Here is a 14,108-nt window from a genome sequence, read left to right on the forward strand (position 1 = left end):
TTTACACCTTGAAATTCTGCCTGAGCTGTGCAGCACTCCAGAGTTCTAGGACTCTGATGGAAATAAATTATTCCGTCCTTTCCCAGTTTGTTTCGAGATGAAAAACAGGAAGAAGAAGAAGAAGAAGAAGAAGAAGAAGAAGAAGAAGAAGAAGAAGAAGAAGAAGAAGAAGAAGAAGAAGAAGAAGAAGAAGAAGAAGAAGAAGAAGAACAACAACAACAACAACAACAACAACAACAACAACAACAACAACAACAACAACAACACACACACACACACAGAGAAAGACAAAAACAAGAAAAAGAACAAGAGAGAAAGAAAGGAAAAGGGGAACCCAGTTGAGGCTAATATTATAAGTAGCTTAAGTGGCTTAATTTCCATGAAAATTGAATTCACCCCACTCACAACAACAGGAAGGCAGATGAGGCTGGTGGATTGGTTGTGGTTGCTCAGTATAAAACATGAGCACAGCACAGTGACCCCACAAGGGAGCTGGCTCCTGAGGGTCACCCGTCTCTGACCGAAAGGGAGCAGAAAGGACTGTATCTTGAGTTGTTTCAAAGGTACCAATTTTCAATGCATAGCATTATATATAGCAAGAGAATACTTGACATTATATAAGCAATCAAAAACAAAACAAAACAGAAAAACAGAAAGCACCCAGCCTCACAAAGGTTACTAGTAGGGGATCTCTAATTTGTGATATTTTCTCAGTTAGTTGTTCCTTACTACTTACTACCTGGAATCTTCTGGCTGACTAATGAAGTCACAGCTGGGAAGTCACAAGCACCTCCTTCCTAAGGTATGTCCAGTTAAAGTGGTTAGAGGATTTCACTGATTTTTGCTACATGTTATAATCAGCTCATTTTTGTCTACTTCAGTATCAATTTGTGAAGAGATATGGATGGATGGACGGACGGATGGATGGACGGACGGACGGACGGACGGACAGACAGACAGACAGATACATGGATACATACATACATACTTGTTTGTTTTTGATTTGAAGCAGGGTTGTCTGTCCTGGAACTCACTTTGTAGACTAGGCTGGTCTCAAACTCACAGAGATCTACCTGCCTCTGCCTCCTGAGTGCTGGTATTAAGGGCGTGTACCACAATGCCAAGCTAAGAAACAATATTTTAAAAATAAAATATCACTCAAGACTTCAGAAGACATTTTAATAACACAATGTATAAGTAGAATTTAGAAAAATATTCATTATGGGGCTAGAGAGATCTGAGTTCAGTTCCTAGCACCTACAGCAGGCAGCTCAGGGATCAGATACTCTCTTCTGGCCTCCACATTTATACATAATTTAAAAATAAGCATGTCTTTAAAAAATAAATTAAAAAAAGAAAAATACTAATAACTTTTCTAATTCACTCTTGGCAGCCTCAGGACTTACTCTCTCTGACATTCTCTTGGAGAGGTTTAAAAAAAATTCACCTATGGAAGCAAAATTCACCTATGGAAGAGGCACAGAGGGAAAAAAGACAGAAAGGCAGACAGACGGACGGACACACAGTATCTAGTTCAGAATCTATTTGTGAAACTGTCTTGAGATGGACTGCAGGGCTGGCCTAGGAGCCTTAGCAGCTTCATGAAGGAAGATGAAGTCGCCTTTCCTGAATGACTAATAGCCACAGGAAACGGCAATTCTCTAGAAGCCTCCCTGTTCCGTTACAGTTACTCTCTGCATGTGTCATTCATGCATCTGTTACTGGAGATCTACCAGGAAATGTCACCCACTTCTCAACTTGACAAAGTAGGACAAGACAGACAGACATGATGGTGGGCTGTTGTTTTGAGGGATGGCTGCTGCTGCTGCTGCAGCTGCTGCTTTGAGACAGGGCCTCACGTGTAGCCAGGCTGGCCTGGAACTAAAGATTCTTGTTCCTTATAACCTTGGGATTGCAGGCATGTACCACCATGCCCAGCTTGAGACATAATAAAACTGAAAACATCTTGTGGGTTTATTTGGAAATTAGATTTTGCTCTGAGTTTATAACTCCTTTTCAAAGGCTTGGTACGATCCTTTTCATGGCTCCGTTGTTATATTTTAAACTATTACGAAACTACATTGAAGTTTAAACTACCACAATAATCCTCCATAACAATGTTGCTACTACAGGAACTTGACTCTGAGTCTGATCAATGTACTGTATTATAAATGGTATGCCTACATTTGGAGAAGGAAATCATTATGACGGGGCAAGTAAGATGATTTTCCATGTTTAACAGAAAATAGAACTGTACATTTCCCAGGACTTAAGAAAATGACCTCCATTTATTCTCTCAAGGGAAAGCTCGTAGAAAATATGATTTATTGGTATTGTGACAGACATGACTGCTTTTTGTGATAGAAAGCTAATGTTAGGGCTGAGGAGATGGGTCAGTATAGAAAGTGGTTGCTGGACAAGCATGAAGACCAAAGTTCAGATCCCCAGGACTCAGGTCAAATCCGGGGATGGGCACATGTGCCTGTCATTTGGACAGACAGTCAGATCTCAAGAGCCAGCCTAGCCAAAATGGTGAAACCCTGTTCTCAGAGATGGAGCAAAGGCTCAGAGGTTAAGAGAACTAGCTACCAAGAACCCAGATTCAATTCCCAGCACCCACGTAGTAGGCTACAAACTATCTGTCACTCCAGATCTATGGGATGTGATGCTCTCTTCTGGCCTCTGTGGGCACCAGACATGTGGTGCACAGACAGATATGCAGGCAAACACCCGTACACATAAAATAAAAGAGAGCCAGTTCTCAGGGGATGAAGATGAGTGATAGATCAGGACACCCAACATTCCTCTCTGGCTGCACACACATTCATACACGACAGACAGACAGACAGACAGACAGACAGACACACACACACACACACACACACACACACACACACACACACACATTTCTATGCACTTTCCCAAACTAGGTCATTACTGTACAGAGGCAGGTGTCTTAGTGTGTGTCCTTCTGATTGTCTCTCATCAGATTACCAATCTTATATTTTGTTTTGTTTTTGTCTTTTGAGACAACATCTCACTATGTAGCCCTGGCTAGCCTGGAACTCAACCGGGATCCATCCTCCTGCCTCTGCCTCCCAAACTCTGAGATGACACGCACGCCTTCACCTTCTTATACTTCCTGCTTTCTCTTCCCTTCTCACCTGTAATGCCTAGCTATAGTACTGGAAGGTTGGACTATGATATAACAGAGCAATAGAGACACTAGTCTCTGGCTTAAGAACTCCTGGGCAGAATGAGGGTAGTACACACAAGTCTTCAAATTAAAACCCTGGTTATTGCCATGTACCTGTCAGCCAACACAAGCCCTGTAAACCAATAAACTCTATTCATTTAGAGGTCAAAACCAGCTGCTGGCGGTAGCACGGGCCTTTAATCCCAGCACTTAGGAGGCAGAGGCAGGTGGATGTCTGAGTTCGAGGCCAGCCTGGTCTACAAAGGGAGTTCTATCTAGGAAAATCAGGGCTACATAGAGAGAAACCCTGTCTCAAAAAAGATGCCAAAATGGTCTGAAAATAGGCAAAAGTACCTTGAACACTGCCCATCACACAGCTGATACTGAAGGATAACCTTCCCTCTGTCCTAACTTGAACGAGTAACTGACCCCAAGAAGATGAGGCTGCGTGCCCTCGGACTCGGGAACTCCTCTCGGGGCTCTCGGGGCTTTTTCCCAAGCCACCCTGCTTCTTCCTCCCCGTGATGCTATGTGATCGTGTCTGCTGCTGGACTCCCGGTTCTAATGTATGCTCATCTGCAGCTTTTGTTCAAATAGCAATTGCTGAAATAGATTCTTTCTGTAGCCTGGGTGCCATTTTATCTAAAATGCCTTTAACACAACTTCATCAAGAACAGAGAAACGGGCTTGGAAACAACTCCCACTAAAGCATTAAGGCTGCACTGAGAACAGGCAATGGCGGTGTTGGAAGGCTCACAGAAGGCGAACATATGCCAGCACAGTCATTAACACCAACTGAGACTCAGAACACACGCCACTGTGCCAGAGCCAGACCCGCCTGTTCCTGTGCATGAAAGCTAACAATCACTGCTTCCGAGAGCGAGTGGGCTTCTCAGTAGCTCTCAGGGGGCCGTCACTCTGCACTGGCATGCTCTGGGATCAGTACTTTCACTGTGGAAGTGGGCAATTTCTAAGATCTGCAGGAAAATGAGCTCAGCGGGTATTTTCTCCCCCACAGATTTCTAAAAAGAGTTACAAAGCTTTAAAACTAAGTATATATTATGGAAGGTACTTCATAGCACGGAGTACTTCACTCTTTGTGACAACTTTATTATATGTTGTTTCTGAGCCCATGTTCATTCTCTTGGGTTACTTTCTTTTTAAGAATGTTCAAAACTCTATAAGCTCGTAGGAAAGATCTGAACGGATAAAAATCACAAACTTTGCCTAAAAGCAACGATCTCCATGAAAGAACACTGATGACCTGGCTGGAGCGGGAGGAGGGAGTCATCATGGCCTTGTGAACCTTCATGTTACCCTCCTCAACGTTTAAGCTGAGTGTGATATCAAACACCTGCAATACCTCCACTTGGCAATGGGAGGGCAGGGCAGGAGGAATATTGCAAATCCTGTCTCTAGGAGGGAAATATGTTTTAGATGTACTAGACCTTAACTTCAGGTGTTCTCTGCTCTTGATCTGATGCATAACCCTAGAAAAATGCACATCCTTGGTATTTTCTGGCTATAAGACCCCAAATACCTATTTCCTATGTGTCACTTTTTGTATATGGAGTACATTACTCTCAAATCTACCAGCCCTCATATCAATCAACCTGCAGCAATAATGCCTTACAGAGTCTGTAAGTGAGAAGTAGGCCCTGATGCACTCCTTCACTTCCCCACCAGATTCAGTATTCCTGGTCTTCAGACAATCAGGCACTGTACTCAGTCAGTCAAAGAAAGCTTTTCAAAGCATGGCCGTCAGCTCATCTCTTCCAAGCCAAAACTGGGATCGGGGAGCACCCGTAGTTTAGGACATAGGAAGGGTGTATGTCTGGTGTCTGGTCTATTTTTAGGAGTTATACTGAGAACTTCCTTTGTGAATACATGTAGGAAAATAAAAGTAATAGCAGGGCTACTGCATGACTTCTTTCATTCTTAAACTAGCTCTGCCCAACATGAACGGATCCATGCCTTCTCAGGAGCCTACAGTCATTTTAACTCTTACTAGCTGGCATCAAAGGCTTATTTTCTACATTAATAAACTATCTCCAAGGGGTTCCTGAAAGACTGGTTAGTTTCAACAAATATACTTTCTTCCCTTTTTGAAACAAAGTCTCTCTCACTCTATAGCTCAGGTCAATTTTGAATGCACAACAATCCTCCTATCTCTGCCTCCCAGAGAAGAGTCACCCACCTAGTTCACAAATACACTTTTAAATCTTCAAAATTTCAAGAACTGTTCCAAAGAAGTAAAAACTAAATGATGAGGCATGGCAGAGCCCCACGGGATGCTAACCTAACTGGGCAGAGCTCTATGACATTTCAGGATAAACAACCATCAGTTCGGCCGTCAAACAGCAGCCTGACCAGTCTTCCCTAGGCACTCTTAACCGGAAATGCTTAAAGGTAACTGGCAAACAAGACTGTGGCATTTATGACTCTATGTCAGGAGCATTATGTGGGGCTATGGGATAGTTAACATAGCACACACAAGGCCCTGGGTTCACCATACACCATCAAAAAACTGAATACATTTCACTGCCAGAACCTAGATTTTCCATTGGTACAAATATTTATTTTAATTTTGGTGTGTGTGTGTATGTTGCCTTCATGTATATCTGTGTACCACTTATGTGTCTGGTGCTCTCCAGAGGCCAGAAGAGGGTGTGTGATCACCTGAAACTGGAGTTACAGACAGTGGTAAGCTGCCGTGTAGATGCTGAGAATTGAAGCTAGGTCCTCCAGTAGGTCCTCCAATAGAACAGCCAGCACTTTGGAGCCAACTCTCCAGCCCCAAGAACAGGCTCTTATTGAACCTGGAGTTCACCATTTTGGCTAGGCTGACTGTCCGGAGAGCTATTGAGGATCTGTCTTTGGGGACTGTGGGAATGTAAGTGTTCTTCAGACACATTTGCTAAGGAAAAATAAAAGTTCTTGGATTTAAAAAAAAAAAGCTTCCTACTTGTCAGAACTCTTCTTAGCCTCCCATATTCTGGCCTATGGAGAGAAACTTAGCAAGACTACTCTTATTTTATACCAGACATCATTTACATATCACAGAAAATACATTATCCCCTGAAAAATAGGTTAAATGAACAGACCACACATTACTCAGCTTTCACCCACCTCACACCGTGACTGTCCCCAATCTTTGTGGCACCAGCTGGACAAGTGCTCTACCACTAAACTATGTCCCCACTTCGGCTCTCCCTCAGGATCCAAACGCTATTGTTCACATTTTAGCACACTTGAGATCAGGAAGATGTCAGCCAGAAAGCAAAGCTCTTTGTAGCTCATGTTCGCACTGAGAAACTCAAGACTGCGCCACATCCACGTTAAAGCTTCAGGTGCTGCTCAGGAGATTTAAGGTTGACAGGGTCCACAGAAAACCCAGACTGCACAGCCAGGGGGGCGGATGCACCGATGGAGGAAATACTACCATTTGGAAAGGTCGTTCTTTCTTGGTTTTGGTTTTTTCAGGAAAGGGTTCTTTGTGTAGCCCGGGCTGTTCTAGAACTCATTCTGTAGACGAGGCTGGCCTGCCTCTGCCTCCATGGGATTAAAGGCGTACACTATCACCCCCACTCGTTTATTAAATCTAGCCTTAAACAGAAAACCTGAATAACATGTGTTTCCTTCATGTGCAATCAAAGCAAAGGACAAGAAAAGGATCCAAGCTACAGATAAACTACAAACTTGCAAGCCACACCACAGCCATGTCTTACCTTTTCAGGTCAACGGTTGTGACACTAAACACAACTCCTTTGAGCCACAGAATCATGAAGAGCCTCTGTGAAAAGGGGCAGTTTCCTATGCTTTCCCCGTCACTGCCAGCCTGGAAAGAGAATCAAACATTTAAAAACAAGATCACAAACAAGGACACTCGTGCAGAGCTTCCTATGAATTCCACCCGGAAACACTAGGAGCGGCAAGGAGGGTGAAATGCGGGTCTTATTGTTTTGGTCTTTCATTTGCCTCAGTTTCTTCTTAGAAATGACCAGTCCAGTAGAGCATTGCCCCACATGCTTTGTCTTAAAGAAATTAAGTCTACAAAAAAATACTTTCTATTCCATTTCTGTCCCTCCATAGACAATGCCTCTGTCACTACCTAATACAAACTATAATCATTGATGATACACATTCTGGGTTGGAGAGGATACAGTTTTCCTAAAGTAATGCTGAAACATTCAGAACATCAGTAAAATGTTACTGAATTCCCTAACTAGCACTGGGTACTGAGCAGTTGGGGGTCAGTTCACTGATACAGTGCTTACAAGGCCCTGGGGTCCAGAGCCAATGCCAAAGCTTCCTCAATTAAGTAACAGAAGTCACAAAGAACTTGAAAAAAGAAACAAGGGACATCCATATAAAGAGAATCTCAGACACCACTGTAATCAGAACTCATAGGATAGTGAACTTCAATTTTAAAAAATACTAATTTTTATTAATAACAAAATATATACAGAATTTGTAGTCAGAATGAATCAGAAAGTAAGTCCTAACACTGCAAACTGTGTAAAAATTTACTTTCTAAAGCAGGTCTGCTTTTTAGCTATATTGTGTTTTAAAATAATCTAAGAAGGGGCTGGAGAGATGGCTCAGTCATTAAGAGCACTGACTGCTCTTCCAGAGGACCCAGGTTCGATTCCCAGTACCCACATGGTGTCTCACAACTGTGTATAACTCCACCTAAAGCCCTCTTCCAGCCTCCATGAGCACCAGGCACAACCATATATGCAGACCAACACTCATACACCTAAAATAAAAACGTACAATTGTTTTTTTAAAGAACCAAAGGAATGGACCGGCGAGATGGCTCACCAGGTAAATCACACAGCTGATGATGACCTAAGTTTGATCCCCAAAACCCACATAATGGTGGAAGAAGAGACCCTACTCCACAAATTTGCCCACTGTCCTCCATATGTGTGCTGTGACAAGAGCACACACAGACTAGTAAGAAATAGTAAAATAAAATAGCCCAAGGAAAGCATTCAAAACCAGCTTCACAGTGCAGGACTGCAATCTCAGAGAATCCAGGGTCAGTGCAGGAACCCTGACTTCATTACAGGAACCACAGAGATCCACAGGAAAAGGGAGTACAGGTAGGTCATACTGGGAAGCAGCGGTGGGAAGGTGGAGAAGGCACTTGCTTCTTGGCCAGTTCTCAGTTCTAAGGCTCCACGCTGTGGCTGTCCCTAGCGTCACGGTGGGGCTCCTAGACTCCCTGTGCCTACAAGTGCTCTCCCTCCTCTCTCTGAGCTCAGGATTTACGAGAGAAGAGTCAAGCAGACCCGGGACTTTACAATGAAATGCCTGGGGTTCCACTGAGAAACTCAACCCTGAATTTTTGAAAGGCAACCGACAGATGCCAATAGCAAGATGACAGAGATAGAAAATTACATGACAAAATACTTAGGAGCCATGATAAAAATGTTTCGACCAACAAGTATCAGTACCTGGAAACAAATGAAAAACTAGCAAGCCTCAGCAAAATAGTCTAAAGGAGACACAAAGAACCACTAGTTATCTTAGACTAAGTTATAGTAACCAAAATAAGAGGCTCAGCAGACAGACTCTGCTGTGACTTTGTTATCAGTGTCCCCACAGCCCACATGGAAGGCACTACAGAGGCCTAGAAAGTGGGGACCAGTAGGAGTTTTATGTCACTGTAGGCATGCCATTGACAAGATTATGGAACCTCAGTGGGCAGGGGTGACACACGACTTTAATCCCAGTACTCAGGTCTACAGAGCAAGTTCCAGGATAGCCAGAGCTATGCAGAGAAACTCTGTCTCAGAAAAAAAAAAAGAAAGAAAGAAAACAAAAACAAACAACAACAACAACAACAACAACAAAAAAAAAAAAACATAATGGGACCTCAATAGCTTCCTCTTCTCTGTTGCTTCAAGACCAAAATCAGCAATTTGTTCTGCCGTAGACTTCTAGCCACTGCCATCCAACTGCTGCACCAGAGGCCCAAAGCTGTAACCTCAACACCATAAACTCAAAACCACCAAACCAAAACTTTTCTCTTCAGAAGTTCTCTCCGATATTTCACATAGTAACAGAAAGCTGTAACTATAGCCTAGAAAGTCAAACAGATGGCCCAGAGGAAAGAACCTATAAAGTAAAAGAATAAAAATCACCAATCTAAACAAAGGGGGAAAAGTAGGCTTAAAACCGAATATATAAAGCCAGGCATAGTGGCGCACGCCTTTAATCCCAGCACTTGGGAGGCAGAGGCTGGCGAACATCTGTGAGTTCAAGGCCAGCTTGGTCTACCTAGTAAGTTCCAAGACAGCCAGAGCCGCACATAGTAAGATCCTATCTCAAAACGACAACAAAAGGAGTATCAGCTGACTTTTGATAGCATGTGTCTGTGTTCCTAACACTCAAGAGACTGAGACAGGAGGATTACCAATTCAGGGCCGGCCAAGGGTACATACAAACCATCCTGGGAGGTACGGGTGGGTCTTAGCACTCACTTGAGTTTTGTCCTGAAAGGGTTTCTGTCTACCATGCCACCTGATGTGGCTCTTGCTCCCTAGCTCTCCTCCTCCGGGCCTGGTGTAATTCTACAATTGCACAACACTGGCATTTGATGAGAAACCGCTGGATTAGCTCCCACACTGCAGAACAGGGGCAGTAGCAGATGCCATGAATAGTTTAATGTTTTACTAAGTCAAGGTTAAGGAACTGCTCACTTAGAAAACCTAGTTTAATCAGTCCTTAGAGCAGTCAAATTTAAAAATAACGAAGAAGGGGGCTTTAACAACTTTCTGTTCCCGGCTAGGGGTGAGAGGTGATGGTGACAGGGAGGAAAGAAGCTGAGACCTGAATGGTGTCCTTACCATTCACTTCTTTCCCTCCACACATACAGAGCCATCTGTTACCAAGGGTGCCTTACGTTTTTAATACTCCATTTACCTTTAGTGTAGGTGCTATTGATCTACAGGAGATGCCTTGTGGTGTGGAGGTGCACACCTGCAGGCCCAGAATGCAGGAAGCTGAGCAAGGAATGAGTTTCTGACTACTAGATTACACAGTGAGTCTGAGGCCAACATTTCTTACTCTATAGGTTCAAGACCCCATCTCAAAAAAGAAAACTAAGGAGAGCAGGAGGGAGGCAGGTAAGGAAGAAGAGCTGCCAGAGTACTCAAATGACTACAAATCACAAAGCAGCGAGGTAAATGAATGTCCCTCACCTATCTTCAAGTTCTGGTCAGACTGCTGAAACCACTGTGTGAACTCTCAAGGTCTCATGTCTCCACTGGGTCTAGAGTACCCAGGAGTACCCAAGTTCAGACTCAGACTTCACATCTGGAGTTGAACAGTGACTTTATTACTTCACGAGCTGTGCGATCGTCAGTAAACTAACATCTGTGAGAGCTGACTCGAAGCACACATAAGAGACTGGCTAGGTCAGAGACCCAGAGCGCCCAACATGCGCTAAGAGTTTAGTAAATGAATTTAAAAATACTTCTTGCTGCTGGGCGGTGGTGGCGCACGCCTTTAATCCCAGCACTTGGGAGCCAGAGGCAGGCGGATCTCTGAGGCCAGCCTCCAGAGTGAGTTCCAGGACAGCCAGGGCTATTACACAGAGAAACTCTGTCTCAAAAACAAAAACAAACAAACAAACAAACAAACAAAAAGAGCTTGCTGGCAGCGCTACACAGAGAAACTGTCCAGCTGAGCGGTAAAGCACTTGCCTGGCATGCATGTCCTAGGTTGAAGCCCAGTGAGAGACTAGGAGTTGGATGGCGCCCGAACTTGGGGCTAAAGAAAAAAAGGGCTAAAGAAAAAAAGGGTTAAAGAAAAAAAGGGAAGAAAAAAAAGGGACTAAAGAAAAAGGACAAATGAACAGGGATAAAGGCTGGTGTTATGAAAAAAAAAAAATACTAAAGACAAAGTCCCTTAACCAAGAGGCGCTCCAATAAAGTGTGATCTGAGAAGAATCCTCGTGTGGTGGTAAAGAGGATTCAGAACTCAACACACGGAGCGGTGACGTCGGTAAGTTCTCCAGGAACGGTGACGTCGGTAAACGCCCCACAGTTCCTAATTCTCTCTCTCAAATGAGCGGCAGCCGCCGGTTTGAGTTACTGGCGGGTTCCTGGCATGTGTGCTTGACCTGCAGTATGGCGGGAATGAGGCCTCTGCAAATGGAACATTAAGCTGCGTGGCGGATTTAGCCTTTGCTAGTACAAAACAAAAAAAGAGGTTTCTGGGCTACACGCTGCTTGGATAAAGTAATATAAAAAATAAGCCATGTAAAGATGGATATCACACAGAGAGTTTGGATTATATTGTCTTTGGGATTTTTAACTACAGAAAAACATTTGATCGTAAAAGATGTTGAGTTAAACCAATATGTATATATTAAAGATATCTTGACTTTAAAATTTGGATATAAGGATGTGTTACTTTGGAAAGGAGACTCTGTTTTTGTCTCTACAGAAAGCCAGAGGCTATGGATTTGTTCCAGATTAAGATACATCAGGTTTGACCAGCCAAGACCACCTGAAAGGTCTCCGATGACACCATGGCCCAGAAGATCCAGCATCCAGAATCGTTTCAAGGCAACTGGCTCAGACGATACAGTCTCACGGACTACTCCATGATCCTAAAATTTTCTTTGCATCCCCATAAGATACAGCGCCCCCCTCCAGCAGGAAGTAGTTAAGAGAAGCTACGCCCAAATTCCCAAATATACCAAGCTGGCTTTGGAGATGTGTAAAAGTTAAAACCTTCCTTTTTAAAAAAAAAAGAAAGGGGAAGTGCTGTGGGATGTTCTGTAAGTCCTGTGGGAGCCCATTCTCAGGTTCTTTGTGGCGTTACCCAGCAGGTCCGTATAGAGGATGATTAGGACCATGGGCCTGAGTGCAGGTGTTTGAGATGGTCTGCACTTGGCTGTGCTGGGGGATGGTCTGTATGTCAAGTTGCTCTGATTGGTTAATAAATAAAACCTGATCGGCCGTGGCTAGGCAGGATAAAAGGACAGAAAGGCAGAAGGAGACGCTGCAGCCGCCGCAATGACCAGAGAGGCTGCAGCCGCTGCCATGACCAGAGAGGCTACAGCTGCCGCACAGTTAGCAAGATAAAGGACAGTTAGCAGGAAGCCTGCCACGGCCATGCAGTTTGTAAGCAAATTAAGTCTCTGTGTTTACTTGGTTGGGTCTGAGCGGCTGTGGGACTGGCGGGTGACAGAGATTTGTCCTGACTGTGGGCAAGGCGAAAAAATCAAGCTACAGTTGGACGACTCTCTGGTAAGCAGACAGGGAGGGAGAGACAAGGCTAGTAATAGAGGTGGTAAATTTCCAAGATGGCCGGCTTCTTCCTCATCCTCCCACCAGCAGGCCCCCTGCTGATGGACTGACCCAACAATTTAGGGCCTCATCACACAGGTCACACAACAGTTGTGAACCCATCAGCTATCCTGTATGTCTTCCAGCTCGCCAACCATAAAGTGGGGGAGGAAGGCTCTTCAGAGGCTTTAAAACCCCCAGACCTCACACTGCTGAACTGCTGATTCTGTCTATGGGGCCCAAGATTTCTCTGCTGCTGCTACCTGTTGGGCTACAGATTTTTCCTACCTGTAATTCTTCAACTGGCAGAGAAAACAAACCCAATCAAGACCCCTAGACCGCATCATTTCAAGACTGTTTCATTAGCACTGGAAAAAATAAAAATAAAAGGAACACAAGTTTAACAAGACCTTCAGTTCAAGCACTCAGTCACTAGGATCCCCAGAGTTCCTTTTCTTTCAGAAAATGGGAAAGACTCTAAGAACCTTTCTCAATTTTTTCTCATAAAATTTATTTGTATTGATGTGTTGTGCATGTGTGCTAGCTTGTCTATGTATACAATGTGCATGTAGGTATGTGTGTGTGCACATATAGATGTGTGTGTGTATGAATGTATGTATGTATGTATGTATGTATGTATGTATGTATGGTCAAGGAGATGTCTTAGCAGGTACAGCTCTTGCAGCACAAGCTAGGTGGCCTGAGTTCAATCCCCAAGGCCCATGTAAAGGTAGGCGAAGAAAAATCGACTCCAAAGTTGTCTTCTGACAGACAGCACAAACACACACACTGTAACACACAAACCATGCCCAGACATGCAATAAATTAGTAACAATTCCACATGATAAAACTGAGTGCAGTAACTGAAGTGAAAACAAAAATAATCTTTATTTAGGGTATCAAAAATCTCAGGCCATGGCCAGCCTGTACCACCTCACAGTACTATAATTTGATAAAGTCAAATGATATGACATGCAGGAATCACTGTTTCCAAGCTCTGCATTTGCAAATAAAACAGCCAAGGACAAGATTGCAGACAAGGTCCAGGACACAGCTGGAGCTCCATAATAGAGACCCTGTCTCAAAAGAACATCAAAGAAAGGCAGCAGACTTGAGGTGTTCCCATTTCCTCGTGCAGCATCGGCATCAATGGCTCCTGAAGCCTAGGCCACGGAGACAGGAGCTGGCTGATCCCTTTTCAATCACACACAACCAGGCAAGGCTAGATACAACTCTAGGCCAGCACAGGAGCTTTTACTCCTGAAGATGAACTCTGCTCTTGCAAAGCAAGCTCTTCCAATTAATCCAGTTAATACTTGGATCCGCTCACTCAGCAGAGGGAGGTAGCTAGGAGCACTCATCTAGACCCAGACTCTCAGAAAACCCCGCCCACTCCCTCTAGTCAAGTGACCAGCCCTTGCTAGGCTGTTTGCCCATTCTACAAAAAAGGACTGTGCGGACCTCATTGGATTGTTACAGGAATCAACAGTCAACACCTACAAAGGGTCAGAAATAACATGAGGCTCCAAAGTAAGGGGCAGAAGAAGCTGCTGCTCATTGTATGTCCTTTTCTTTCAGCATGTGTAATTTGTGTGCAACAAGCA

At 44.0% G+C, this 14,108-nt stretch overlaps 1 protein-coding gene across 1 annotated transcript in view; it reads right to left on the reverse strand.

Annotated features, from left to right (window-relative positions):
• The window catches only part of Clic4 (chloride intracellular channel 4), a 65,350-nt gene that overhangs the window by 21,769 nt on the left and 29,473 nt on the right, over positions 1-14,108 (reverse strand). Inside the window, exon 2 of the mRNA XM_076565387.1 lies at positions 6,925-7,034. Coding sequence (XP_076421502.1) covers positions 6,925-7,034 — 110 coding nt within the window. The remainder of the gene's footprint in view (positions 1-6,924; positions 7,035-14,108) is intronic.

The sequence above is a fragment of the Peromyscus maniculatus genome, chromosome 2, assembly GCF_049852395.1.
Source record: "Peromyscus maniculatus bairdii isolate BWxNUB_F1_BW_parent chromosome 2, HU_Pman_BW_mat_3.1, whole genome shotgun sequence".
NCBI lineage: Eukaryota > Metazoa > Chordata > Mammalia > Rodentia > Cricetidae > Peromyscus > Peromyscus maniculatus.